Raw genomic sequence first — 26992 nt, forward strand, 5'->3', positions numbered from 1 at the left:
CACCAGAGATGGCACCTGGTGGCAGCAGCTTCTTCTCCTGCTTATCCTGGTCCAGGGCCTATGGCTTGGGAATATGTGGGAAGCAGTGGGTAAGAGCCTGAACCAGGCAGAGGACACTCGCAAGTCATCAATGGTCCTATTGATGAATCCGATGGACACTTCTTCATCTTTATCTTATTTGATCTATCAGGGATCTCTGACAATTCTTGAGGCTCTTGGCTCTATGACAGTGCCGCCTCCTGTAGAGCTTTTTGCTTTACTACTTTTTTGATCCCTCCTTGGTTTCCTATAGGTTTTTTCTTTAACATCTGCCCTTCAAAAAGTGGTATTCCCAAAGGGTTTAATCCTCAATGCTCTTCTCTCTCTTTATATGAGTTATTTCTACCTTCAGGGAAGGGGCATCACGACCTTTTCCAAATCTGGTGAAAGTAATGGACCCTCTCCCGAGCTGGCTGCAAACACCCAGTGCCTTGCATATAATTTCAGGGGTTCACAGATGCTGCGATGCTTATCACTGCTCTCCCACAACCTTCTTGACCTGGCAAAGCCCTACTCACCCCGGAGATCCAGATCAGACCTCATGCCACTCCCTGTGGGACCCTCTTTGACCCACTCTCTCCCCAAAGGAGGGTAAAAGACACTCCTCTACACTGGGCTCTATCTCAGCACCAGCCCACTGGGTTTAACAGCCACTTCCCTGCCTGCCTGCCTGCAAGTCTGTGAAATGAGCTTCCTGAGGTCAGAGAACATTTCATGTTCTTCTTTGTATATTCCACTCCATAGCAAAGTACCTAGCTCATAAAAGGCACTCAGCAGACATTTGATTACAAATAATTATGTGAATTGAATCTATTTTCAAAGCAACCGTGTGAAATGCATATCAAAATTCTTACTTTGCAGCTATAGAAATCAAGCCTCAACGTGAATTATCCTTAGACCCAAAGTCAGGAAGGGGCAGAGCTGAGCTGGAAATCCTGGTCTGCTGGCCTTCATAGCTCATTCTCATCTCACCACGCCAGGCTGCTTTGAACCCATGTGGTCCACTAACAGCATGTCCCCTGCTCTTCCTGGCTCCCTCCACTGGAGTCAGGGTTGCTACTACTGAGATTGACAAAAGAGAACTAGCCCAGAAAACACCAGATCTGGCCACAGCAAAGACTGGGTGCTTCCTCATCTTACACCCCCATCACCATTATCACCATTTGGGCCTTAGGTGGGATCCTCATGGATTTAAGTATTGGGCAAAGAGAACATCCCTTATGGTTCCTCATCTTCCCACAAATTAAAACCCAGAACAAAGCGAGAGGCCTGGCAAAAGCATCAGACGGGAGTTCAACCCCATGAGACCAGGGTGCCAGGCAGGGACAAAATGGATGTAAGGGCTAAGGATCAAAGCAGAAACCCAGGCATCCATCAATCCATGCGCTTACTCATTTGCTGAATCACTCAGCAGATATTGATCACGCTCCTGCTGAATGTCAGGCACTGGTACATACACCAAGGGTGTAGGAATAAGCAAAACAAAGTCCCTGACCTCAAGGAGTTTGCATTCAGCTGAAGGTTGATAAGCAATAAACGAATACAGAAGTGCTATGGTGCGCTGGTTGGTGACAGTGCTATGGAGAGAGGTTGAGCAGAGCAAGGGACCTGGAAGTACTGGCCATGCTGGCCCACTGGGGACTAGGGGAAGGCCTCACTGACATGGTTAATTTGAGGAGAGACCTGAGAAGAGGAGGGCAGGAGTTAAGGGATATCTGCAGGAACAATGTCCTAGGCAGAGAAGAAAGCAAGTGCAAAGGCCCTGGGGCAGGAACTTGCTTTGTATATTCATGAAACCTCCAAGAGGCCAGTGCAGCCGAGTGGAGTGAACTGTACCACTGGGAGGAAGGGGGAATCTGAGGGATACGGGGATAAACGTGGTGACCTGTGAATACCACATCCCTCTTCTCTTCCCTGCTCATGTCTGAGCAAAATGTTAAACAAAACAGAGTGGTAGGTGGAGGCCCAAATATTACCTCTCTTACTAATAAAGGCTAAGTTGGAAAATGGAGCTTAATGCGAGAGTCATATGGAGGCTGCTATATGAACCCAGAATGAGATGGATTCATCCCCCCACAGAGGTAACACTGTAGTGGGGCGTGCAGCCCTGCAATGTTGGGGATAACCTGCCTCCTCAACAGTTGAGAGCAGCCGAGAACATTGCTCCCTGCAGATAACTAGGTCCCTAGAAGAAGAAGGGATGCTGAGTCAAACATACCAGCTCATTCTTCCCAAGTTGCACAGATCAAAGTGTACTGACTGAACTCCCTTCCCATGGAAGGAATGGGAGGTAGTGGGTTCTCTCCAAACAGCAGCTCTGTTTCCCCAGTTTACCTGGGCCATTGGTGTAGCAGGGTGACTGAACTCTGCACCAGGCTTGGTTAGTATTCACTCTGGTTCTACAAGGTTGCCTCAGGAATGAGGATGGGCCTAAATCAGCTGACGGTTGGCCATCAGTATACTCAGCAATTAAGAATGGATCTGGGGGGCCGAGGGCATCAGAGGCGAGGAAAATAAGATAGCACTGACCACTCAGACCACAGAGAACCACAGTAGGCCTAACACGCTATGGAAAGTCATCGAATGATTGATCTCAAGTTGTCCAAGCTACAGACATATCTTCAAGGAAGACAGAATGTTCCCCTGACAATTTCAGTTTATAAAGGTTTTACAGCAAAAGAGTGTGAAGTTAGACTTAGGGCTGAACTTCACTGATGTGCATAAGAGATACCAGGTGAGAGGTAGATAAATTTTGAGGGGTGTGGAATAGTAGGAGGGCTTACCTATCTTCTGTTTTGGTTGCAGCAATTACCTGTGGACACCCAGGCAACCCTGTCAACGGCCTCACTCAGGGCAACCAGTTTAACCTCAATGATGTGGTCAAGTTTGTTTGCAACCCTGGGTATATGGCTGAAGGGGCTGCTCGGTCCCAATGCCTGGCCAGCGGGCAATGGAGTGACATGCTGCCCACCTGCAGAAGTGAGTCACCCTTTCTCTCCCACTCCACTCCCCACCATCTCTGCCATATGTGGTTCTGTAGCTCAGAAAAAGAAGCCAGTGAATTCATTCTGGCATCATGCTGACCCAGATAGGGAAGATGGAGCAGAGAAGGGTCATAAATGAGGACTTTCTCAACCCTTAGATAGAGCCACATAAAATTTCATCGTCATGGGTTATACAAGGAAAGCAAAACATCGTTTTATCTTTCAGGTCTTCTTCTGTACATTTCATTGAACAAATAATGTATCATTATCATATAAAGCCCCATTATTTTTTAACAGAGGTTTATTTTTCTCACATAAACAGGAAATCTAGAAGTACTATTATTTCTATGCTGCTCCATGAGATCGGGAGCAATATCTTGGTCTTTCCTTGTGGTTGCAAAATGGCTGCTGTGGCTCCCTTGGAACCACACTTAAGAGATCCCCATTCTGATGAAAAAGCAGAGGGTTAAATCAGAGAGCCTAAGAGTTGAGATAAAGGGGGTGAGGGCTGGGGGAAAATACACAGAGAGGAAGCCAAAGACTCAAAAAGCAGACAGAATAGAGAATGTCCTGGCTCCATTTGGAGTATTTAGGAAATAGCTTCTAACATTTTTAGAGGCTTTTGATAGCAGTGAAGCCTCAGACAGGTTCATCAAAAGTAAAAATCCTTAAAGGCTTATCAAAGATTTTTTAAAAATACCTTCCTGCCCACTTCATATGATGAGTTTGAGACTCAGGTAAGATAATGGATTTGAAGATGTTTGGAAAGAAAAATATAGTCATGGGTTATGAATAATATTGTCATTATTCTAAAATCTTATCCTGATTTTGAGTTAAACTGCTTTGGAAACACTTTTAAGATTTTAAAGTCAAATATATCCCCCAGGATATTAATGTGTCCCTGAAATACTCATAAAAGTGATTAAAACCATTTTCAAAAGAGCCCAACCCTGTTCAAGTCAGTTGAAATGCATCAGTTTTACAATTGACAAGCTTTGCTGTGGGAGGCACATTGTGCTAGGATCAGACACATGCAGACTAGACATTCATGCCCTCAAGGGACTCATGTGTTCAAACAAGTCACAGCAGAGGCTGGTAAAGTCAGCAATAGCGATTCGTGCAAGGGAGTACCAGAAAGGGAGTAATCAGTCTGGGAAGAAGTGGGAAGGGTTCTCTAAGGAGGTGATGTCTAGCTGGACATGGAAGGATGACTCTTCTGACCAGGTAACCAAGCTGAGGGGAGAAGGCCACCAGCCTCTGGACCAGCTCACTCTTCAGAAAGGGTCTGCTTCATTGCCTAGTTTTGCTCTAAATATTTTGCTATACTGGGAATCCATGCCTGTTTGGACTTCTGTTCAATTGCAGTCATCAACTGTACAGATCCTGGACACCAAGAAAACAGTGTTCGTCAGGTCCACGCCAGCGGCCCACACAGGTTCAGCTTCGGCACCACTGTGTCTTACCAGTGCAACCACGGCTTCTACGTCCTGGGCACCCCAGTGCTCAGCTGCCAGGGAGATGGCACATGGGACCGTCCCCGCCCCCAGTGTCTCTGTAAGTAGATGTCACCTGCTCAAAATGACTGATGGGGTGACCCATGTCAAAGAGCAGTCCTCCCCTCTGTGCATGTGCGTGTGTGTGTGTGTGTGTGTGCATATGTATGTGTTGCCTTACGGTGACAGTCACTCTGGCTACTCCTGGGATTTCAGATTCCTTCTTGAGCCGCTGTTGGGTGACTTGCCATACCAATTTTTGTGTTCTCACTTTCCTAGCTAGAGGCCTGGTCCTTTTCTTCTCTAGAGTTACCACCCTCTTCAGCTTACAGAGTTCCCTTTTCTCAGAACTGGCTGCCTAGTGGGACACCATCTCCCAGCTTTACCCCTTCCTTGCCCTTACAGAAAGACAGCACATGAACCCCTTCCCTTTAAAGGACTGAAACAGAAAGGCCCCAGACTCTGGAGGCAGACCAAGTTGGACTGGAATTCTGGCTTTGCTACTGAACAAGTAGTATGGTTTGGGGAAAAGTTCACTAACCTCTCAGAACCTCAGTTTCTTCATCTATAAAAATGATGCCAGTACCTATTCCATAGGGTTATTAGAGGATTAAAGAAAAAAATCTATGAAAAGTGTCAGGATAGTGTCTGGTACATAGTAGCTACTCAATAAACAATGACCACATTAATTATTGTTAGGAAAAGATATGAGGACATGTTTTTTAAAAGGGGTTGGGGAGGTGCTCAGAATCCTGATGTATTAGTCTGTTCTCCCACTGCTATAAAGAACTGCCCAAGACTGGGTAATTTATAAGGGAAAGAGGTTTAATTGACTCACAGTTCCACAGGCTGGGGAGGCCCCAGGAAACTTACAATCATGGTAGAAGGAGAAGCAAACATGTCCTTCTTCACATGGTGGCAGGAGAGAAAAGAATGGGCAAAGTTGGGGAAAAGCCCCTTATAAAACCATCAGATCTTGTGAGAACTCACTCACTATCATGAGAACAGCATGAAGGTAACTGCCCCCATGATTCAATTACCTCCCACCGGGTCTCTCCCACAACACGAGGAGATTATGGGAACTATAATTCAGGATGTGGTTTGGGTGGGGACACAGCCAAACCATATCACCTGACATCTGGTCCCTGGCCTTACACGTCCTTATGAGAAGACAACCCCTTGGTTTCCTGCTCTCCCCTCTGGTTCCTAAAGCTGAATCCACACAGATTTCTCTCTCCCCCATCTTCCAAGAAGCAGAGAAGTGAAGATGCACTCAAGAGGGAGTAATGAATATGCAATTAAGGCCATTCAGCAGTCCACCTACCTTTGGCAGATTATATACATTTTGTAGGCCCTCCAGTCTGGGCGACTGCATTTTTTATGCCCTCATGCCTGTAGGTCTAACAGGAGCCTGGTATAGCTACTCACTGCTTGTAGTTTCCTTGCTTGAGAACTCTGGCCTGGCCATCCAATCCCATTTATGACCAGCAAATTGTTTGGGGTCAGAAATGGACACCATCCATGTACAGTGGTGCCAGCTGAGATTAAGAGCGCCTAGTGGGCTCAAATTGTTTTTTCTTCTGGTAAAATGCAGCTTTTATCATAATAAAGTGACCATATCCATATTAACTTTTTGTCCCAATGTTTGTTTTATCTGAAGTTAATTCAGTCACATATTCAGGCTCCTCTTCTAACTCTGTTTCTCTGCTGCTCTAATTCTAGTTCTCTTGATGCTGCTTCAGGGGAGGAGTGAGCTCCTCCAATGTCATGCATGAGGGTTGGAATCAGCTTACTTCAAACTCCTTTTAATGTTGCTGTTGATATAACTAATAGGTATATATATTAGTATACAGGCATACATTGGAGATATTGCAGGTTCAGTCCCAGACCACTGCAATAAAGCAAATATCGCAATAAAATGAGTCACACAAATTTTTTAGTTTTCCAGTATAGTCTAAGTGTGCAATAGCATCATGTCAAAAATATATGCATACCTTAATGAAAAATACTTTATTGCTAAAAAGTACTAACAATCATCTGAGCCCTCAGCAAGTCATATTCTTTGTTGGTGGAGGACTTTGCCTCGATGTTGATGACTGCAGACTGATCGGGATGGTGAAGACTGGTGTGGCTGTGGCAATTTCGTGAAATAAGACAACAGTGAGGTCTACCACATGGACTGACTCTTCCTTTCATGAAAGGTTTCTCTGTAGCATATGCTGCTGTTCGATAGAATTTTATCTACACAGTATAACGCCTTTCAAAATTGCAGTCAGTCTTCTCAAATCCTGCTGCCACTTTATCAACTAACTTCATGTGAAGTTCTAAATCCTTTGTTGTTGTTTCAACAATGTTCACGGCATTTTCACCAAAAATAGTTTTCTGATTCTTCTTAGGAAACCACTTTCTTCGCTCGTCCGCAACAAGCAACTTCTCATCTGTTTGAGTTTGATCATGAGATTTCAGTAATTCAGTCACACCTTCAGGCTCCACTTCTAATTCTAGTTCTCTTGCTACTTTTACCACATCTACAGTGACCTCCTCCACTGAAGTCTTGAACCCTTCCAAGTCATGTGTGAGAGTTGGAATCAGCTTTTTCCAAACTCCTGTTAATGTTGATATTTGGACCTCCTCCCATGAATCACAAATCTTCTTAATGGCATCTAGAATGGTTAATCCTTTCCAGAAAGTTTTCAATATACTTGGCCCAGATCCATCAGAGGAATATACTATCCATGGAAGTTATAGCCTTATGAAATGTGTTTCTTACATAATAAGACTTGAAAGTCAAAATTATTTCTTGATCCATGGGCTGCAGAATGGATGTTGTGTTAGCAGGCATGAAAACAACATTCAATTCCTGTACATCTCCAGTTCTGATGTACAGGAGCTCTCCATCAGAGCTCTTGGGTGACCAGGTGCATTGTCAATGAACAGTATCATTTTGAAAGGAATCTCTTTTTTCTGAGCAGTAGGTCTCAACAGGGGGCTTAAAATGTTCAGTAAACCATGCTATAAACAGATGTGCTGTCATCCAGGCTTTGTTGTTCCATTTATAGAGCACAAACAGAGTAGATTTAGAATAATTCTTAAGGGCCCTAGGATTTTCAGAATGGTAAATAAGCATTGGCTTCCATTTAAAATCACCAGTCGCAGTCATCCCTAACAAGAGAGTCATTCAGTCTTTTGAAACTTTGAAGCCAGGCATTGACTTCTCTCTAGCTATGAAAGTCCTAGATGGCATATTCTTCAAACAGAAGGCTGTCAGTGGCTCATGCTTGTAATCCCAGCACTTTGGGAGGCCGAGGCGGGTAGATCATGAGATCAGGAGATTCAGACCACCCTGGCTCACATGGTGAAACCCTGTCTCTACTAAAATACAAAAAAATTAGCCAGGCGTGGTGGTGTACACCTGTAGTCCCAGCTACTTGGGAGGCTGAGGCAGGGGAATTGCTTGAACCCAGGAGGCAGAGGAGGTTGCAGTGAGCCAGGATGGTGCCACTGCACTCCAACCTGGTGACAGAGCAAGACTCTGTCTCAAAAAAAAAAAAAAAAAAGGCTGTTTTTTCTACCTTTAAAATCTGTTGTTTAGTCATCAATTAGCTTAGCTAGATCTTCTGTGTAACTTGCTATAGCTTCCACATCAGCACTTGCTGCTTCACCTTGCACTTTTATGTTATAGAAATGGCCTCTTTCCTTAAACCTCATCAGCCAACCTCTGCTTGCTTTGCACTTTTCTTCTGCAGCTTCCTCAACTCTGTCAGCCTTCATAGAATTGAAGAGGGTTAGGGCCTTGCTCTGGATTAGGCTTTGGCTTAAGGGAATGTTGTGGCTGGTTTGATCTGCTGTCCAGATCTACCTACCTTCTATGGTAGGTGGATGCCAAGGACAACGCTAAGCATCCTACAATGCACAGGACAGCCCCCTACAATAAAGACTTACTCAAACTTTCTCCATATCAGCCATAAGGCTGTTTCATTTTGTTATTCATGTATTCACAGGAGCAGCCCTTCTAATTTCCTTCAGGAACTTTTCCTTTGCATTCACAATTTGGCTAATGGTTTGGCTCAAGAGGCTTTGCTTTAGGGCTGTCTCGGCTTTCAACATGCCTTCCTCACTAAGCTTTTAATCATTCCTAGCTTTTGATTTAAAGTCAGAGACACAAGTCTTCATTTCATTTGAACACTTACAGGACATCATAGGGCTATTAATTGGCCTAATTTTGATATTGATGGGTCTCAGGGAATAGGGGCACTCAAGGAGAGGGAGATAGACAAGGAATGGCCGGTCGGTGTAGCAGTCAGAACACACAACATTTGTCAATGAAGTTCTCCTTTTTATGTGTGCATGGTTCATGGCGCCCCAAAACCATTGCAATAGTGACATCAAAGATCACTGATCACAGATCACCATAGCAGATGTAACAATAATGAAAACGTTTGAAATATGGTGAGAATTACCAAAAGGTGACGCAGAGACACGAAGTGAGCATGTATTATTGGAAAAATGGTGCTGTTAGGCTTGCTCAACACAGGGTTACCAAAAACCTTTCATTTGTAATAAACACAACATCTGTAAAGCACACTAAAGCAAGGCACAATAAAACTAGGCGTACCTGGCCGGGCGCAGTGGCTCACGCCTGTAATCCCAGCACTTTGGGAGGCCGAGGCAGGCGGATCACGGGGTCAGGAGATCGAGACCATCCTGGCGAACACGGTGAAACCCTGTCTCTACTAAAAATACAAAAAATTAGCCGGGCGTGGTGGCGGGCGCCTGTAGTCCCAGCTTCTCGGGAGGCTGAGGCAGGAGAATGGCATGAACCCGGGAGGCAACGGAGCTTGCAGTGAGCAGAGGCCGCGCCACTGCACTCCAGCCTGGGAGACAGAGCGAGACTCCATCTCAAAAAAAAAAAAAAAACTAGGTGTACCTGTAACTTATAACCAGCTTCCTTCTTTTAGTATTGGCATGATTTTTTAATCATTTTATTTTTTAACTGCTCTCCATGTAAAAAGCAGGTAATTGTGATTTTTAAATCCTATCTGACAATCTTTTCTTTCAGGTGGAAGATTTAATCCATTTGCATTTTTTCTTTCTTTTTCTTAGTGAAATATAATTCACACACCATAAATTCATTCTTTTCATGTGTACAATTCAGTGATTTTAGTGTATTCACAAGGTTGTACAAGCATCATCACTGTCTAATTCTAGAACACTTTCATCGTTCCCAAGCAGCCCTTAAAAGTCACTCCCTATTGCCCACCCCCACCCCAGCTCCTGGCAACCTCTAATGTACTTTTCTGTCTCTATGGATTTACCTATTCTGGACATTTCATATAAATGGAATTATATGTGTGTCTTTTGTGTCTGACTACTTCCACTTAACATAAAATTTTCAAAGTTCATCCATGTTTTAGCATACATCAATACTTTATTCCTTTTGGCCAAATATTGTTTCATGATATGAATATACCATATCTTGTGTATCCATTCAACAATTGATAGATGAGCTGGGACTATTATGAACATTTCCACTTTGGGACTATTATGTTTCCATTTTTTAGCTATTATGAATTATGCTGCTTCGAACATTTGTGTATAAGTTTTTGTGTGAACACGTATTGTCAATTCTCTTGGGCATATACCTTGGAGGGAAATTGCCAAGTCATGTAGGAATTCTATGTTTAACTTTTTGAGGAACTGCCTAACTGTTTTCTAAAGTGGTTGCACCATTTTCCATTTCTACCAGCAGTGTGTGAGGATTACAGTTTCTCCATATTCTTTCCTATGCTTGTTATTGTTCATCATTTTTATTATAACCATCCTAGTGGATGTGAAGTGCTATCTCATTGTAGTTTACATTTGCATTTCTCTAATGACAAATGGTGTTAAGCATCTTTTATGTGTCTACTATGTAACAAATCATAGTGACTTAATGCAACAGCCATTTTCTTGCTTATGATTGGCAATTCTGGCAGGATTTAGTGGAGATAGCTCATCTCTGCTCCACATGTTATTGGCTGTTGTGGCTGAGGTGGACCTAGAAGATCCGAGATGGCCTCACTCACATCGTGGCGCTGGCTGTCAGCTGGGGCATTGTGATTGTTCTCCACATGGTCTCTCCCCTCATTTGAATTCTTGTCATTTGGTAGTCTCTGCCAAACTTCCTTACATGGTGGCATGGTACTCCAAACAATGAAGGTAGAAGCTGCCAAGCCTCTTAGGATGTAACTTGGCTCAACATCACTTCCACCATGTTTTGTTATTCAAAGCAAGTCACAAGGCCAGCCTGATTCAAGGGGAGGGGAAAGGGAAAACAGGCTCTACTCCTTGATGGAAGGAATTGTTAGTAGCAGCAGTCTGCAGGTAATCTACCATAAGCATTTAGAACAATGTTTGACCCATATCAAGACCACACTGAGAAGTGAAGATACCTATTCTTATCATCCCAGTACCAACCAAAATTCATCATCAGGGTCAGCACTGGCGAAACCCAGGTTTTACCACTTCGTCACCTGTTGTGGTCTGCCTCCATGCTATGCCCTGTGTCCTTTCTGGGTACCATGTCTACAGGGATCTCCTACCAGACTCCAAGATTTAGTCCAAGTCATTATCATCTCTCCTTGAACTACTGCAACAGCTCGCTCTTTCTTGTACCACCTGGTCCTTTCTCTACACAGTAACCAGTATAATCTTGTTAAAATGTAAATCAGATTATATAACTCCAGTGGCTTCCCAAGATGCTCATAATAAAATCCAAATTTCATGCCATGATCTGGCTTGTAGTGACCTCTCCACCCTTGTCTTCTTCCATTCTGTCCTGGCTCATTCCAGTGCAACATCCCTGGCTTCCTTGCTGTCTCTCAAACATGGCAAACTCACTCTGGCCTCTGGCCCTTTATACCTGATGTTCCATCCCCCACGATACTCTTCTCCAAGATTTTGTATGGCTGGCTTCTTCACGTCATTCAAGTCGCTTCTCAAAGTCACTTGATCTTCCCTGATGACCCTGTTCAAAAATAGCACCTTCATCTCATCCCAGAACACCCTTTTCCTGACACAGCTTTACTTTTATTGATAGCACCCCCTGGAATTACCTACTCATTTTCTTACTTGTAATCTCTCTTCTCCATGAGAATATAAGCAAAGACTTTGTTCTCACAAACATGTGGAGTGCCTGGCACATGACAGGCAGTCAATAAATGTGTGTTGAGTAAATGGGAGAATCTTAGAATCAACTTGTGACAAAATCAATGGGAAAGCCAACCCCAGTGATGTTGAAAGCATTGCCCTGCCCTCGCCTAGACATCTCAATTCTGGTGTTCTAATCTTGTCACTTGTTTTCACAGTTATACTTCAGTACTTTAGTAAAGGGAACTTGCATACTGTAGGGCACAGGTTGGGGACAACTGATGAGGCAATTGTACGATGTAGCTGGAAAAGGACTATAATTGGCTCCTGTTCTGGAATCTGGGGCCAGTGAAGACAGTCCAAGGGTGACAGAGCTCCCATTTTTGTCTTTTGTATACTCTGTGTACCACCTTCCTGCCCAGAGACATCTTGAGTATGAGGAAATAGGGAGAGGTAAGCACAAGAGACAAGAAAGAAAAAAAATCTAATGTTATTGTGTGTCTGCTACATGCTGAACAGGTATTATTCCTCATTTCTTAGATATGGAAACTGTCCACTGAAGTGGATGGGCATTGTCTGCCAATGCCAGGTGGGTGTGTCAGCAGGAAGTTTGCTTCAACAGATACCCTTGGGTTTCTCTTCTTCCCTGCCTCCTGCTTCAAGAAACCTAGCATGGATTGTGTGATGGTGATCCATCCCTGTGCAGAGTCACTGAGATGTTTGCTCTTCCCCCACAGTGGTGTCCTGTGGCCATCCGAGCTCCCCGCCTCACTCCCAGATGTCCGGAGACAGCTATACTGTGGGAGCAGTGGTGCGGTACAGCTGTACTGGCAAGCGAACTCTGGTGGGAAATAGCACCCGCATGTGTGGGCTGGATGGACACTGGACTGGCTCCCTCCCTCACTGCTCAGGTATGGTGCATAGCATTGAGGAAAGGGCTCCAATGGAATGCTTGACTGATGGGAGGTGGACGAGCCCCCAAGGTGTGAGAGTGATTAATGGATGTGAGGGAATCAGACCTCGGAACCCTTATATCTTCCCTCACAGGTAGAGAGCACAGCGAGACAAAGTCCCAATGGAGCTTTATCCTCTGGTGGGCTGAGTCCAGCTTTATCCCCTCAGTCAGCTCTGACCATGCCCAGGGATTGCAAAACTAGGAAGGGCACAACTTTTTAGGTCAACCTATGGCCAGAATCCTGTCCAGATACTTGGTTTTATGAGTTCCTGGGGACAGTTCAAGTCTTTCTGATGAACTCAGGTCCAAGCCCACTCCTGTACTCTTTACTTCTCTGTTTCAGACTCATAGGCCCCAGCTTCCTTCCCTTTCTTATCACTGCCCCTCAACTTGTCCTATGTCCTGGCTACCTAGTGGGATGCAGTCTTCTTCCCTACTGCCTTGAAACACCAGTCCCCAGACTTTTCCTATTAAGTTCATTTTACTGCTAATGAGGACACTGACAGATGCTATCAAAATAGCAAATGTAGAGAACTGCCAAAGGTCCTATAGCCATAGTATCCAAACCAGAAATGAATGTGTAATGTCATATAACAGAACAAAATTTTGCAAGTGAATTGTCCTGCTAATAGCAGAAACCACGAAGCTAAAATATTAGTACCTGGCAGCTTTGTCTTCTTTGAGGGAGGCCTGCCTGGCCCTAGGAAGGGATTCCATGTTGCCTGCAAGAGGGCAGCTGCTTGTGAAGCTTGATGCTCCTCAGAGGGCCCACCTTGGCATTGAAATTAACCCCTAGCCCTTCCCATGCCAGAACCCTTCAGAGGAAAGGATCATGACCTCCTCCTAGGATCAAGCCTTCTCCTTGATGTGAGACCTTACCTATAAGATGTGCCACTGTTCTTGAAGTTTGACATTCCCAGATAAGCCTGCCTCCCAAAAGTTAGGTCACTGCCAGAATATTTAACGAGATATTCAGTAGATCTCTCCAGAAAGAAGAGAGTCCCAAAGCCACTATTTCAAAGGGCTGTTGGTTGCCCAGGAAATCCCAGACACATCACTCTATATGACCACCCAGGACTTTGGCCTCTCACCCCTATTAATCTCATTAGTCACCTAATTAAGGAACTGGGCAGGACCATATAGGAGCCATGATGACTCATTTAGCTGGGCTAGAGGAAGGCCTGTTAACTGCACCCTGGCTTATTTCTGTTTGGACATCTGGTGGAAGTGATAGGCAATACAGCATGAGAGGACAAGGGTCATGTACATTGCCTCTCCAGCCTCCTGGAGCTCTCTGAAAACAGAATTAGAAGGGATTCAATCTACACGAAGGCTGGACAATGAGTGAACCTTAAATCTCCTGGATGAGAACATGAGAGATGAGAAGAATAGGCGATGAGGAAGTAACACTAGGTATATACCACAGATCTAGAGATAGTTCCTCCCTTTCTGAAACAGATGTCATCTTTTGCAGTGACATGTCCTGCCAGTCCTATGAAATACACATTCATGAATTCCAGGTCAGAGTTTTTAGTCTCACTGTGTACAAGCAGTGGACCCAACTGTTGCACAACAAAACCTCCTAAGTCCTTGAGTCATACACCACTGGGCCACCAAGGCTATGGAGAGATTCCTGGAGTTTGAGACCTACTTCAGGAAGTTTCCCACCTACATCTACACTGTCATTCTCTTTACCTCTTTGGCAAATAGTTGCCATCTATCTGCTGTGCCCCCATGGTGCAATATCCTGTCCAGACTCCCTTCTACCACTGAACTAGAAGCCTCCAATACTGTAGTGGGGGCCATTCTTTCAGAAAAAGCCCCTAGGACTGAACACCATTGTATTAGTCTGTTCTCATACTACCAAAAGACATACCTGAGACTGGGTAATTTATAAACAAAGAGGCTTAATCAGCTCATGGTTCTGCAGGCTGTACAGGCTTCTGCTTCTGAGAAGGTCTCAGGAAACTTAAAATCATGGCAGAAGGGGAAGCAGGCACATCTTCACATGGCTGGCAGGAGAGAGAGAGAGCAAAGTGCGACACAGTTTCAAACAACCAGATCTCAGGAGAACTCACTCACTATTGCGAGAACAGCAAGGGGGAAATCCACCCCATGATCCAATCACCTTTCACTAAGTCTCTTCCCCAACTTGGGGATTACAATTCAACATGTGGTTTGAGTGGGGACACACAGCCAAAACAGTTAACCATCTTGTGCCTATTTTACAATAGTACCGGCTTCAGCTGAGGTCAGCTAGCCAGTGTGTGGGTCAGAGCTGCTCACCATCAAGATTGTTTCCAGGGAAACCCAGTTCTGCCTGTTGCGTGAATTACATGGAAATCTTCAAAAGATAAGAAAGCCTAGCCAAATGTGATGAGCTCTCTTTTATTAATGTTTACATTGAAGGTTGAAAATGAATCCCCCTTCCATGGTGGGAAGCAGAATGGAGAACATGTGGTTATGTAGTGTCTTACAATCTGAGTCTAGACTAGAAAAGGGAATAATCCCAAGGCTGAGAAGTGGAAGAGACATAAATGGCAAGTGGTGAGATACACATGACTTAAACATTTATTGGCTCCAGCAAACTAGATGTGGTCACTCAGATGTTACCATTTGATGCCCACACATGGTTACATGAGGAGATAGATTCCATGACAGTTGTAACTTTATCTTTTCATGCAGTTGTCATTTATTCTGTAACTTTTCTCCTCTTTCCTCATGTTTACCATGGCCTGGTCTGGTCTAAGGACATCTCCTACACATTTCTGTATCATGAAATGTGTTGGTCCTGCAGGGGACCATAGATCTTGTGGCTTTGTCTCCTGTTCTCTACCCTTCTTCACCCCTTGGGTCCTTAGAGGTCTCTTGAGTGGGTTTGCACAATACCAGAAGCCAGAGAAATGCAGGAATGTAGCAAGAGGAAAGGGGTGGAGCAAAAATGAAATAAGAGGGTCTGAGATGTTTATTCTAGAGCTCACTTGTATTGCATAATTTGTGAGTAGCGAATCCTCAATGAAAGGCCCAGCATCGATCACCTTGAATAGTTATCATTTCTTTGTGGTGAGAACGTTTAAAATTCTCTTCTACGGCTACTTGGAAATATACAATACATGCATGAAAACATCACCTCATACCCCATAAATATATACAATGATTATTTATCAATTAAAGATAAAATGAAACTTTTCTAAAAGTAATAAATAAATAAATAAATAAATAAATAAATAAATAAAGGCCCAAGATCAAGATTCAAGCTAGGCAGTTGAGAAATGAAGCTATGCTAAGGAGTTTGGACTTTATCCTGTGGGCACTGGGGAGCCAGTAGAGATGTTTCTGCAGGAAAAAATTTTTGAAAAAAAGAAAAGGTCAGCTGGTTAGTGATTGTTAAGATTAGAGGAAAAAGTAGAAGATGGATTCGAGGGAGAGTTTACAAGGAGGGGACATTAGTTGGGAGGCTCTTGCAAACGTTTAGGCAAAAGAATGTTGAACGTCTAAGCTAAGACAATGTCACGGGAGAGGACATGGGACTACAGAATCAGCAGGTGTTTGTAGGGAAGAGGGAAAGGGGAGAAGGAGGACCTGTGGCCAGTGTGGATCACTGAAATTCCAGACTGGCATGGGCCACAGAGCCTTTCCTCTGCCGCCTTGCTTCCCTTCCCTGTGTGGTTCCCGGGGACTTACCCATGGCCTCAGATCTTTGTGTTCTTCCATCATGGCACAGGGAGACAGGAGCATGTGCAGGTAACTTGTGCTAGGCCTCATTCATGGGACCCACTGCTTCCTCTTAGTCACATCCCAGTATCTTTCTCACCTGCTTCTCTACTCCCTTTGCTTCCCTGAAAAACAATGGGGTTTGTGTGGTTCTGGTCCATAGGAACTAGCATGGGAGTTTGCGGTGACCCTGGGATCCCGGCTCATGGCATCCGTTTGGGGGACAGCTTTGATCCAGGCAGTGTGATGCGCTTCAGCTGTGAAGCTGGCCACGTGCTGCGGGGATCATCAGAGCGCACCTGTCAAGCCAACGGCTCGTGGAGCGGCTCGCAGCCTGAGTGTGGAGGTAATGTATGTGACCATTCTGCTTCTCCCCTTTGCCCAGTCCCAAAGCTCGCCCCTGCTCCTGCTCTTATTCCCAGGCACCTGCCCTCACAGAGGAAACCATGGCCCCATTTGAACCCTCAGCCTGGCTGATAGGGACTGCAACAGAAAATTCATGTGCATATTCATTAGTATAATCAAAAGACAAACATATTCCCACCCTCACCTCAAAAGGGAAGAAATAAAAAAAAGACTGAATTTGACTCACTATATCCTTCATTTCCCATATAGTTTCATTCAGCAGCTATATGCCAAGTGCTGTGGAATGTGCTGGGGACACAGTGGTGACCAAGACGGACATTGCCATGGTCTGGATGTTTGTGACCTCCCAAAATCATAGGTTGAAACCTGGTCACCCAGTGATAGTATTCGCAGGCGGGGTCTTGGGAAGTTGTTAGGTCATGGAATGGGATTAGTTATCTTATTGAGAAAAGAAAATACCTTAGAAAGCTCCCTTTCCCTTGTGCCATGTGAGGACACAGCAAGAAGGCACCATGTCCAAGTCTGAACAGACGGAGACACACATCTTGCTCTCCTGGGGCTTACAGTCTAAGAGAAGAGGCTACATGAAACAAATATTCAGTGTGCCAAAAGATATACAAATCCAATTTTAGAAAACTCTCAAAGTAATCTAGGCCCTCAGTGATGTTGCCTGAGGTAGTGCCAGTGGGATAAATTATCATTTTTCCATATATTCCCAAGTTTCTGGGGAAAAAAATATATTTTTTAAATCTCTCTCTCCTCTTGCAGCTGGTCCCCAAATGTCTCTGTCTCTCTCTTTCTGAAATACAGCCTGCATAGTACTCTCCTAGGCAGGAAGCAGGTTTAACAGCTGAGAGTAAGGTTGAGTGAGAAGATCTGGAAGAGGAAGGAGATGATATGAAATAATCATCTAGCAAGATACGAGTGGAATGGAATTGGAAAGTGTATAATGGCCGGGCAGCACTGAGCGCTCACTTAAGGTGGAGGATCATTAATTTAAAGTGAGAGCAGTCAGCATGGGACCGTGTTTTTGTTTAAGCTCATTTTGCTACCTAGTTGTGGGCACAGAGCAGATAGTGCATTGGGTACAGAGCTGGAGGTTTGCCAAGCAACTAAGACATTGGCAGAAGCGGCAAGGGAAAAAAGGGTGAATGTGAGGCAGAGATTATGATGGATCTTGGCATTTAAGCTGGGTAAGGAGGGAGCAGATGTTTGAGTGGAGTAAAAGGCAGTGAGAAAGTGGTAGGATCAATGGATTACAGGTCGCCATAGGACCAAATAATCACCAGAAAACGAATTCCAGAGGGAGGGAGCTGAGGGGACAAGAGGCAGTGGTTAGAGAGCAGGCTGCTGGAAACTGAGATTGTGGAGTAGTCCTGCAGAACAAGGGAAGATGTGCTAGCCCAGGGGAATCCAATCTTTTGGTTCCCTGGGCCCCACTGGAAGAAGAATTATGTAGGGCTACACATAAAATACACTAACACCAACAATAGCTGATGAGCTGAAAAAAAATCACAAGAAGGTCTCATAATGTTTTAAGAAAGTATATGAATTTGTGTTGGGCCGTATTCAAAGCCGCCCTGGGCCACATGCAGCCTGTGGGTTGCAGGTTGGACAGGTTTTCTCTAACCCGTCACCACCAGGGGACTCCTGCCTAGGAAATGAAACAATGGAGTCGGAGCCCTCTCCCACTTGTCTCCCCAAAATCCTGCCTTTTCTGGGAGTGCTATTTGCAAAGTTAGTTTCTATAGAATTTTGCAGGCATAGCAAGAGAGGTTTGTGGCATTGGGAGAGTGTAATGCAAGGGAGAATTTAGTATATTCTCACATATGAATGTGACCCACATCCACATCCATACCACTGAGATCCCAGCGTGGAGTCAATTACCATGTCAGTTACCTGAATGTTCAGAGACAGAAAGTGGATGGTTATGGTTATGAGTTTGGACCCAGAAGTGAATGTTTGTTAAATGAAAGAGAGAGAGAATACACATATGCACACAACTCTGATGACTTGACAAACTCCTACCTGTCCTTAAAGGTTCTACTCAAACTCCTATCTCCAGCCCCAATAAGCTGCTTCCTTCTTAGTGCTTTTTCTTTTCAACTATAACACTTAATATGTCATACCTTAATTCATCTGTTGATAGGTAGGTTTCTTAGAATAGAATAAGCTCCTCAAGGGCAGGGGACATAGACTGGTCATTGTTGTATTCTGGGCACCTAGGCAGCACGAATGTTTGTTGAATGAATGAATGCCAAGTCCTACCTGTTGTGCTAATTGTATAGGAATCATTTTGTAGATTTTATTTTGGGACCACATAAATGTTGTACATATTTAGAAAATTAAATCAAAGATTAGAAACATGCAATCTCTAAATATTAGAATCCTTACGGAAACAAATGAACCTAACCATGTATCAAGTTGATGACTTAATAACCCCAATAATTATTTCAACTGACTTGAAAAAATGGAATTTGACTGCGGTGTGTATCCTAAGGACAAAGAGAACTACAAAGGAATCTTAAACTGTTTTCGGCAATCATATTGTTAACAATAATATTGATATTACTATCCTGAAACTATTGTATATGCAATACCATAATATATATGGATAAAACAAACAAGTTATAAGTAATTTATTGTCATTAAGAAGATTTTCAGAATAAAAGAAAGAAAATATAAAAATTTAAAAGTTAAGGAAAAAACTTTAATCCTAAATTTGGATTGATAATATCAGTATAAACTCATAATACATTTTCTCTTTTTAATTATGTTTTATTTGTTCAAATGTATGGGTTACATGTGAAATTTCGTTATATACATACATATAATGCACAGTGGTCAAGTCAGGGCATTTAGAGTATCCATCACCCAAGTACATTACATTTTTGACTACAGTCTCCCTACTCTGATATCAAGCATTGAACTTATTTCTTCTTTCTAACTACATTTTCATGCCCTTTAACCCACTTCTCTTCATCCTCCTGACTCACCCTTCCCAGTCTCTATTATCTGTTTTTCCACTGTCTACCTCCACATGATCCCAGTGTATTTTCACTTTAAGAAGTTATTTTCCCAGCCCTAACTCTAGAATCAATGACCAGGTCAGTGGCAATGAGTAATCTTAGTGCCTGGATTGTGGTCCGTTCTCCATTAAAAGAAACTAGACTCTTTGGAGAAATGACTAATTTCCAGGCTGATGCAGGAAATATACAAGACAAATACGGAACATCTTGTCAATCCAGCAAGGATTCCACCAAAGATAACTGAGGTCATGTTAACGGGACTCGGGAGCCAACTGGAAGAGGCTCCTATTGGCTAAAGATGGAGAATCTGAGCATCAATAAGAATAATAATGGCAATGGATGGGAACATAAAAAATATCTTTAGATTCATGAGTTCAAAATGATTCTTAAATAAACACATTAGTCACCTTTGGAGTTTGCTAGGAAACCAACTCATTATTCTGACATTTGATTTAAAATAAAAACCACACACAAAAAATCAAGCATTATCTTGCCTTCCTATATGAACGGTATTTCAGGATAAGCAAATATTTGATGATAGAAAATTTCTTTCTTAAAGAACTCTGGCTAATGCAGAAAGAATGATAGAATATCACCACTTTCCAATCCCTAATGAAATAATGAATCTAGTCAATGACTGCTAAAACTATTAACCGAAAAACTAATGGAAACCTCATAATGCCACATTAGGCAGGCATGCCTGAAATCATTGATGAGCCTCAACATCATGAACAAGAAAACACCCAGATACTCTGTGCTTCCTGATCCAACGCAATAGGAAAGGCCCAAAACCACCTATGAATACCATTGCCAAAAGGTGGAAGTTGATTACAGGAAGGAACTACAGGGGATAGAGGAATATGTTAAACTATATCTCATTGATGCAGTTAGCAAAATCCAGAAAGTGTGACGTTCTACAGGAAAGATGTTCTGGTTTCTGTAACAAATAAATTATAGAAGCAGAAATAATCATCTCTGGGTTTAAAGTCTTAGAGACGTGTCAACCAAATGTCATGTGTGGACCCTATTTTGATCCTGACTCAAACAAATCAAGTGTTAAAAAAAGAGAAAGACAACTGAGGAAAATCAAGCACTGATTGGATATTTGGTGATATTAAGCAATTGTGTTCAAAATTTTAAGGACGATAATAGCAAGATCATCTTTTTTCTTTAAAAAACTAGAATTTGTTGAGAAAATTTGAAAGATTCATAGGGATCTCTCCTTCCTGTCTAGGGGTGAGATAATTCGATACAAAAGCAGCATGAGAGGCATTTCTATCCACGGGGTCCCGAGGTAGCATGTGGCTTCCACTGGGTGGTTCTTAGTCCCCCCGGATGATGACCTCCATTGTTCTGGTGAATAACGTGTATTTTTGTCTTCCTAGTGATCTCTTGTGGGAACCCTGGGACTCCAAGTAATGCCCGAGTCGTGTTCAGTGATGGCCTGGTTTTCTCCAGCTCTATCGTCTATGAGTGTCGGGAAGGATACTACGCCACAGGCCTGCTCAGCCGTCACTGCTCAGTCAATGGTACCTGGACAGGCAGTGACCCTGAGTGCCTCGGTGAGAGCCCAGGCCCTACGGGCTCCATGGCCAACAGTGGCCCAGATCCTGCATGCCAGAGAAGAAGGCTATCCATGGAAGATGGTGCAGGATGGTTGGGATGGTGGGACATGAGCCTGAACGAGAATCATATGAATAGCCTCTGTTGAGCATATGCTGTGTGGCAGCCACTGAGCGAAGTACTTTGTTTCATATGCACATGTCATTTGATCTTCACCATAACTCCACGAAGTAGCTACTGTTATCCCCATTTTGTATATGAGATGGCTGACGCTCACAGAGGCAGAGAATGTATATTGGCCATTTCTCAGGCTGTAGCCAATTCCTTGGGCTTTCCCTTTTCTCTCTTATGATCAAACCCCGTAACTCAACCTGATTCTCTTTTCACTTCAAAGATGTGGCTATCCACCATCTTTGTTGCTTCGTTCTCTCCTTGTACCCGACCCCACCCAGTAGGGGTTCCTGAGCACAGTGTAGCCTCACAGCTCCCATTTCTTGCTTTTCTCAAGGGTTGTCCCAGACCTTTTCCAGGAAAAGTGAGTCACTGTGGGATCCAGATGGAGGGAAGAGATAGGATAAGGAAATGTGACAAGATTCTCCCTGTCAAAGCCCTAGTCTGTAATTTCAGCTCCATCTAAAATCCCATGTCAAGTTCACTTTGGTTTTGAGACCAGAGCTCACCAAGCCCCACCCTCAATTATATGATGACATAGGCATAACCCTTTCATGGGCCATAAGACCCTGCTTCCGGGCTGTTGTCCCTACGAGTCCTCTGTAGGTGCTGTTGGGCCTACAGAGGCCTCATAGGTACAACAGCAGGTGATAAGATGTACCCCTCAACAGACAAATCAATTGTCTTATGTGGTTCATTAATATACCTGAGGCTCTTCAAACAGAAAATTCCCTTTCCCTGGGCACCAGCCTCTTTTAGGAACTGAGCCCTCTGGATACTTCCTCTTAGAAGGGGCACTTTGAATAAAGTGAACCTTCATAGCCCAAGTTGCAGTGGTGCCTAAGGACAGTATGGGCAAGAACAGGGCTAATGCCAGGGATTTGACCAAACAAAATTTAAAATGGGCAAGCTGGTGTGGTGGCTCATGCCTGTAGTCCCAGCTACTCAGAAGACTGAGGTGGGAGGATTGCATGAGCCCAGGAGTTCGAGGCTGCAGTGAGCCATGACTGTGCCTCTGCACTCCAGCCTGGGTGACAGAGTGAGACCCTGACTTAAAAAAAAAAGAAATTTACAATGGGTAATGTCCAACTGGGATCCTGTGAGGAGACAGGGCATCCCTAATCTGACAGTTTCCATTCTTGGATGCGTGCAGGGAGTGATAGGGATGGTATTGGAGAAGTGGGGTCCCGGCTGGGAGTGAACAGTGCTGTATCTCTCTTATCCTAGTCATAAACTGTGGTGACCCTGGGATTCCAGCCAATGGCCTTCGACTGGGCAATGACTTCAGGTACAACAAAACTGTGACATATCAGTGTGTCCCTGGCTATATGATGGAGTCACATAGAGTATCTGTGCTAAGCTGCACCAAGGACCGGACATGGAATGGAACCAAGCCTGTCTGCAAAGGTGTGTCTGGGGCTGCAGATGTGGACAGAGGGTCAAAAAGATACGAAAGTGAGATGTAGGCCCTGAGCATCTATCTAGAGGGGAGAGGGGTGAGAGGCCAACCCTAACATCTTATCAGGGAATGTTCAAAGTGAGAAAACTCTCCCCTGAACATCTGCCAGGAGCGAATCAGAAGTACCAAGATAAGGCCTGGGCCATGAACATTGAGGGGAGGGTCCCACAAACAGAGGACTGGGTTGTCACACTTGAGAGAGGGCATTGTAAGGTACAAAAAGATCAGAACTCCCACAGTAAGCGGGCCCCGTTCTGGTTCTTCCTGCTTAGCCCAGGCTCCAGGCGGGTGCAGGGTAGTCGGTGATATCAATGATGGTGATGCGGGCTGGTTTCCCAGGACAGCATCAGAACTCAGCCTTCTTTGGTTTCCCTCCAGCTCTCATGTGCAAGCCACCTCCGCTCATCCCCAATGGGAAGGTGGTGGGGTCTGACTTCATGTGGGGCTCAAGTGTGGCTTATGCCTGCCTGGAGGGGTACCAGCTCTCCCTGCCCGCGGTGCTCACCTGTGAGGGAAATGGGTCCTGGACCGGAGAGCTACCTCAGTGTTTCCGTAAGTTGCTCACAAGGCCCTTTGGTGCATCCTATTCGATAGCTCCTTCCCCTTGCCTCCTTGGAGCTTTGTGGCTGGAAGGCCCGGAATCGGTAGTCCCCTCCCCAAAACCAGGGAGGAGCTTCATCAAAGACACTATCAAAGAGGGAAGGAAGTGGAAAGGAAGAAAATGAGGATCCCTTAATTGAGCCCTGGTGTCAGACACTGTCTAGAGTCACAGAAGGAAATTAAGCTGGAGATATTGGGGGTGGTTTTTTACCTGAAGGGTTGTTAACTGTATGGAATAGTACTCAAAGATCTGGGGGTACCCAGTGCTAGATACATGTCTGTTTTCATGAAAAATGGCCTGCACAGAAAAGACTTCTGGGAAACCTGTGCTTTTCTGGTGAGTTGCTTTATTTTTTATCCACCTAGCCCAGTTGTATCCTGAGGAGCCCCAAGTCTATTCCAGGGCTTACTCCTTACTGAGATCCCCAGTAAGCAGGTTCTGGGTCACTTATTCTTGTCACACCCCATGAATGGGCTCTGGAAGGCTTTCTCCATGCCCGTGCTTTGGACAAACAGTAGGATGTATTTTTCTAATTGCCATTTATCTAATTCTGCAGAAAACTATCCACATACTCATGATACTGTTTTGGGTTCCTCTGAAAATTTGCTTCCATCTGGGAATTTCCGCAGAGATTAGAGCCAGCAGCTCAAAACTGGACACAGATGTTTGGTGTAATGTTACCCTCTCCAACCTTCACATACTACCAGGGTCAAGTCTGGACTCAGCAACCTTGCTTTTCCTCTGGAGAAATAGCTGAAGTGCCTTTTAACAATGAATTACGTCATCATGAAAAAAATTTTACCCATTAGAAAATACAAAAAAGAAAGTAAAAGTCATCTGAACTCGCACTTTCCAATGATAACCACAGTTCAGCTTTTGATGGTGTCCCACGTGAATCACTGTGCATTTTTGCATAGATAGTGATATGTATACATTTTTGAGAACTGGTATTGGCTCATGCCGTACGTACTGTTTCATAACTTGTATTAATTGATAGGCCGCCAAAACCTTTTCATCAATACCTTTCTACCTTTCTTTGTCAGTATTTACTGATCTATGAATCATCATTTTTAATGGCTTTAAAGAATTTCCTTGTAGATACAAGTTGTTTAATCTTTTCGTACTGGTGATGAATTTAGATTATCTCCAACTTAATCATGTTAGAAGCAGTTCTGCAATATGTATTCCTGAAAATTGCTTTTCTTGGCCGGGTCCAGTGTAATCACTGTGGGAGGCCGAGGCGGGAGAATCACGAGGTCAGGAGATCGAGACCATCCTAGCTAACAAGGTGAAATGCTGTCTGTACTAAAAATACAAAAATTAGCCAGGCATGGTGGCGGGCGCCTGTAGTCCCAGCTACTCAGAAGGCTGAGGCAGGAAAATGGTGTGAACCCGGGAGGCGGAGCTTGCAGTGAACCAAGATTGCACCACTGCACTCCAGCCTGGGCAACAGAGTGAGACTCTGTCTCAAAAAAAAAAAAAAAAAAAAGCCTTTCTTTACTCCTGCAGCAAAGCCCTAGGCATGACAATGCTGGGCCAAAGGCAGTCATGCCTCCCTTCTTGACATATGTTGTCAAACTGTCTTCTAGAAAGTGTCCCAATTTACATTCCCCACAGCAGTTTATGAGAATGTTTCTGGATACACCCTCATCAACAATGGATTGTGCCAGTATTTTTAAATATTTACCAGCCTGAGGAGCTTAAAAAGATAGCTCATTACTTTAATTGGCATCACGTTGCTTATGAGAAAGGCCACGCCAGTTGTTCTTCACTTGTCAGCCATTTGTGTTTCTGGTTCTTTCCGTTGCCTCCTTCTGGATACAGTAACTTCCCATCAGTCGATTTTTAAACTGACTTCTAATTGGTCAGCATAGACTCCCCAACCTTCAGGGCAGAGGCCGCAGGTCCAGCTTCATTTTATTTTGCATGTGGTTATGTACCTCATGACCCTATGTACACATACAAACACGCACACACACACACATTTGCATTATAGCATAAAGCGATGCTTGAAGTGATATCATGGTGAGCTTTGCCTTTGGTAGTCAATTTTTAGTGACACTCCCTGATGTTAACATGGCCTGAATGAAATGGGTATACCCATATACTACCCCGGTCCAGCTTCATTTTATTTTGCATGTGATTATGTACCTCATGACTCTGTGTACACATACAAACACACACACACACATTTGCATCATAGCATAAAGCGATGCTTGAAGTGATATCATGGTGAGTTTTGCCTTTGGTAGTCAATTTTTAGTGACACTCCCTGATGTTAACATGGCCTAAATGAAATGGGTATACCCATACACTATCCACCGCACTGTAAATGTGTACCCTTTAGGGAAGGACATTTGACACTACACATCAAGAGCTGTGAACATGTTCAACTGTTTAGAAAGAATAAGTTCACTCCTAGAGAATTCTCCTAAGAAAGTAATATACATGAAAAGAAAAAATGAAAAAAAAAATAATACATGTGAAAGAAGAGTTATATATAACTGTACAATAGAAAATGCCCAATTTAAGGGTTATGATATTATTATGGCACAACCACTTGTTGCTAATTGTGTAGCCAATAAGTGAGGATGATGTCATAAACATAGAAAATGTTTACAAGATAATGGTAAGTGAATGAAACAAGATTTACGATCACATGGACTTGGCTTTGCCGCTCCTCACAAGTTTACATACAACTGAATAAAGACTAAAAAAGAACATGCGTGAAAATGGAAAAAAGTTTTGGAGAGTGGGATTGTCGTTTATTTTCCTTTCATGTTATAAACTTCCTGTAATGTTACTCCATTACTTGGATCATTATTAATAGGCACTTTGAATGTAGAAGGGAGAGGAAGCCCCCATCACCCGCAGCACCGCAGCGGGCGGAAGCAGCTACCTGGGCTGCCCCGGTTCCCAGAGTTCAAGCCTAACCAGGAAGGGAACAGTGCAAAGAGCAAAGGTGGGGGTGTGGAACTGTAAGATTGGGTTCCAGAAAGCAACTCAGACCTGCCTTTCTCCCTTCGTCTTCTCAGCTGTGTTCTGCGGGGATCCTGGTGTCCCACCCCGTGGTAGGAGAGAGGACCGAGGTTTCTCCTACAGGTCATCTGTCTCCTTCTCCTGCCATCCCCCTCTGGTGCTGGTGGGTTCTCCACGCAGGTTTTGCCAGTCAGATGGGACGTGGAGTGGCACCCAGCCCAGCTGCATAGGTGAGAGGTCATCTGGGGCAGAGAGCATCCTGGCTGGGGAGGAGGGACCTTCTTTGGGGCCTGAGATGATCACTTTCCTTCCGTGTCTTCAGTGGTCTCATCTGCAAAAGGGAACATCTCCTCCTCTGAGCTTCTGCAGCAGGATGTAAAATAGCCAGAGCTAGTGTGCTTCGAGGAGTCAAATAGGCAGCCAGGGCCAAGGCTCAGGTGGGGATCTCAGTGGGCAGGGAAGTCACGATGTGGCCCCATTTTCTTTTCTACACCTATTTCCCAGAGTGAGA

At 44.1% G+C, this 26992-nt stretch overlaps 1 protein-coding gene across 1 annotated transcript in view; it reads left to right on the forward strand.

Annotated features, from left to right (window-relative positions):
- The window catches only part of CSMD2 (CUB and Sushi multiple domains 2), a 432839-nt gene that overhangs the window by 383661 nt on the left and 22186 nt on the right, over positions 1 to 26992 (forward strand). Inside the window, exons 52-60 of the mRNA XM_011972538.1 lie at positions 2845 to 3018; positions 4389 to 4577; positions 12382 to 12555; positions 16477 to 16659; positions 21094 to 21270; positions 22670 to 22849; positions 23280 to 23453; positions 26538 to 26711; positions 26804 to 26856. Coding sequence (XP_011827928.1) covers positions 2845 to 3018; positions 4389 to 4577; positions 12382 to 12555; positions 16477 to 16659; positions 21094 to 21270; positions 22670 to 22849; positions 23280 to 23453; positions 26538 to 26711; positions 26804 to 26856 — 1478 coding nt within the window. The remainder of the gene's footprint in view (positions 1 to 2844; positions 3019 to 4388; positions 4578 to 12381; positions 12556 to 16476; positions 16660 to 21093; positions 21271 to 22669; positions 22850 to 23279; positions 23454 to 26537; positions 26712 to 26803; positions 26857 to 26992) is intronic.

The sequence above is a fragment of the Mandrillus leucophaeus genome, unplaced genomic scaffold (genome assembly GCF_000951045.1).
Source record: "Mandrillus leucophaeus isolate KB7577 unplaced genomic scaffold, Mleu.le_1.0 Scaffold1297, whole genome shotgun sequence".
Taxonomy (NCBI): domain Eukaryota; kingdom Metazoa; phylum Chordata; class Mammalia; order Primates; family Cercopithecidae; genus Mandrillus; species Mandrillus leucophaeus.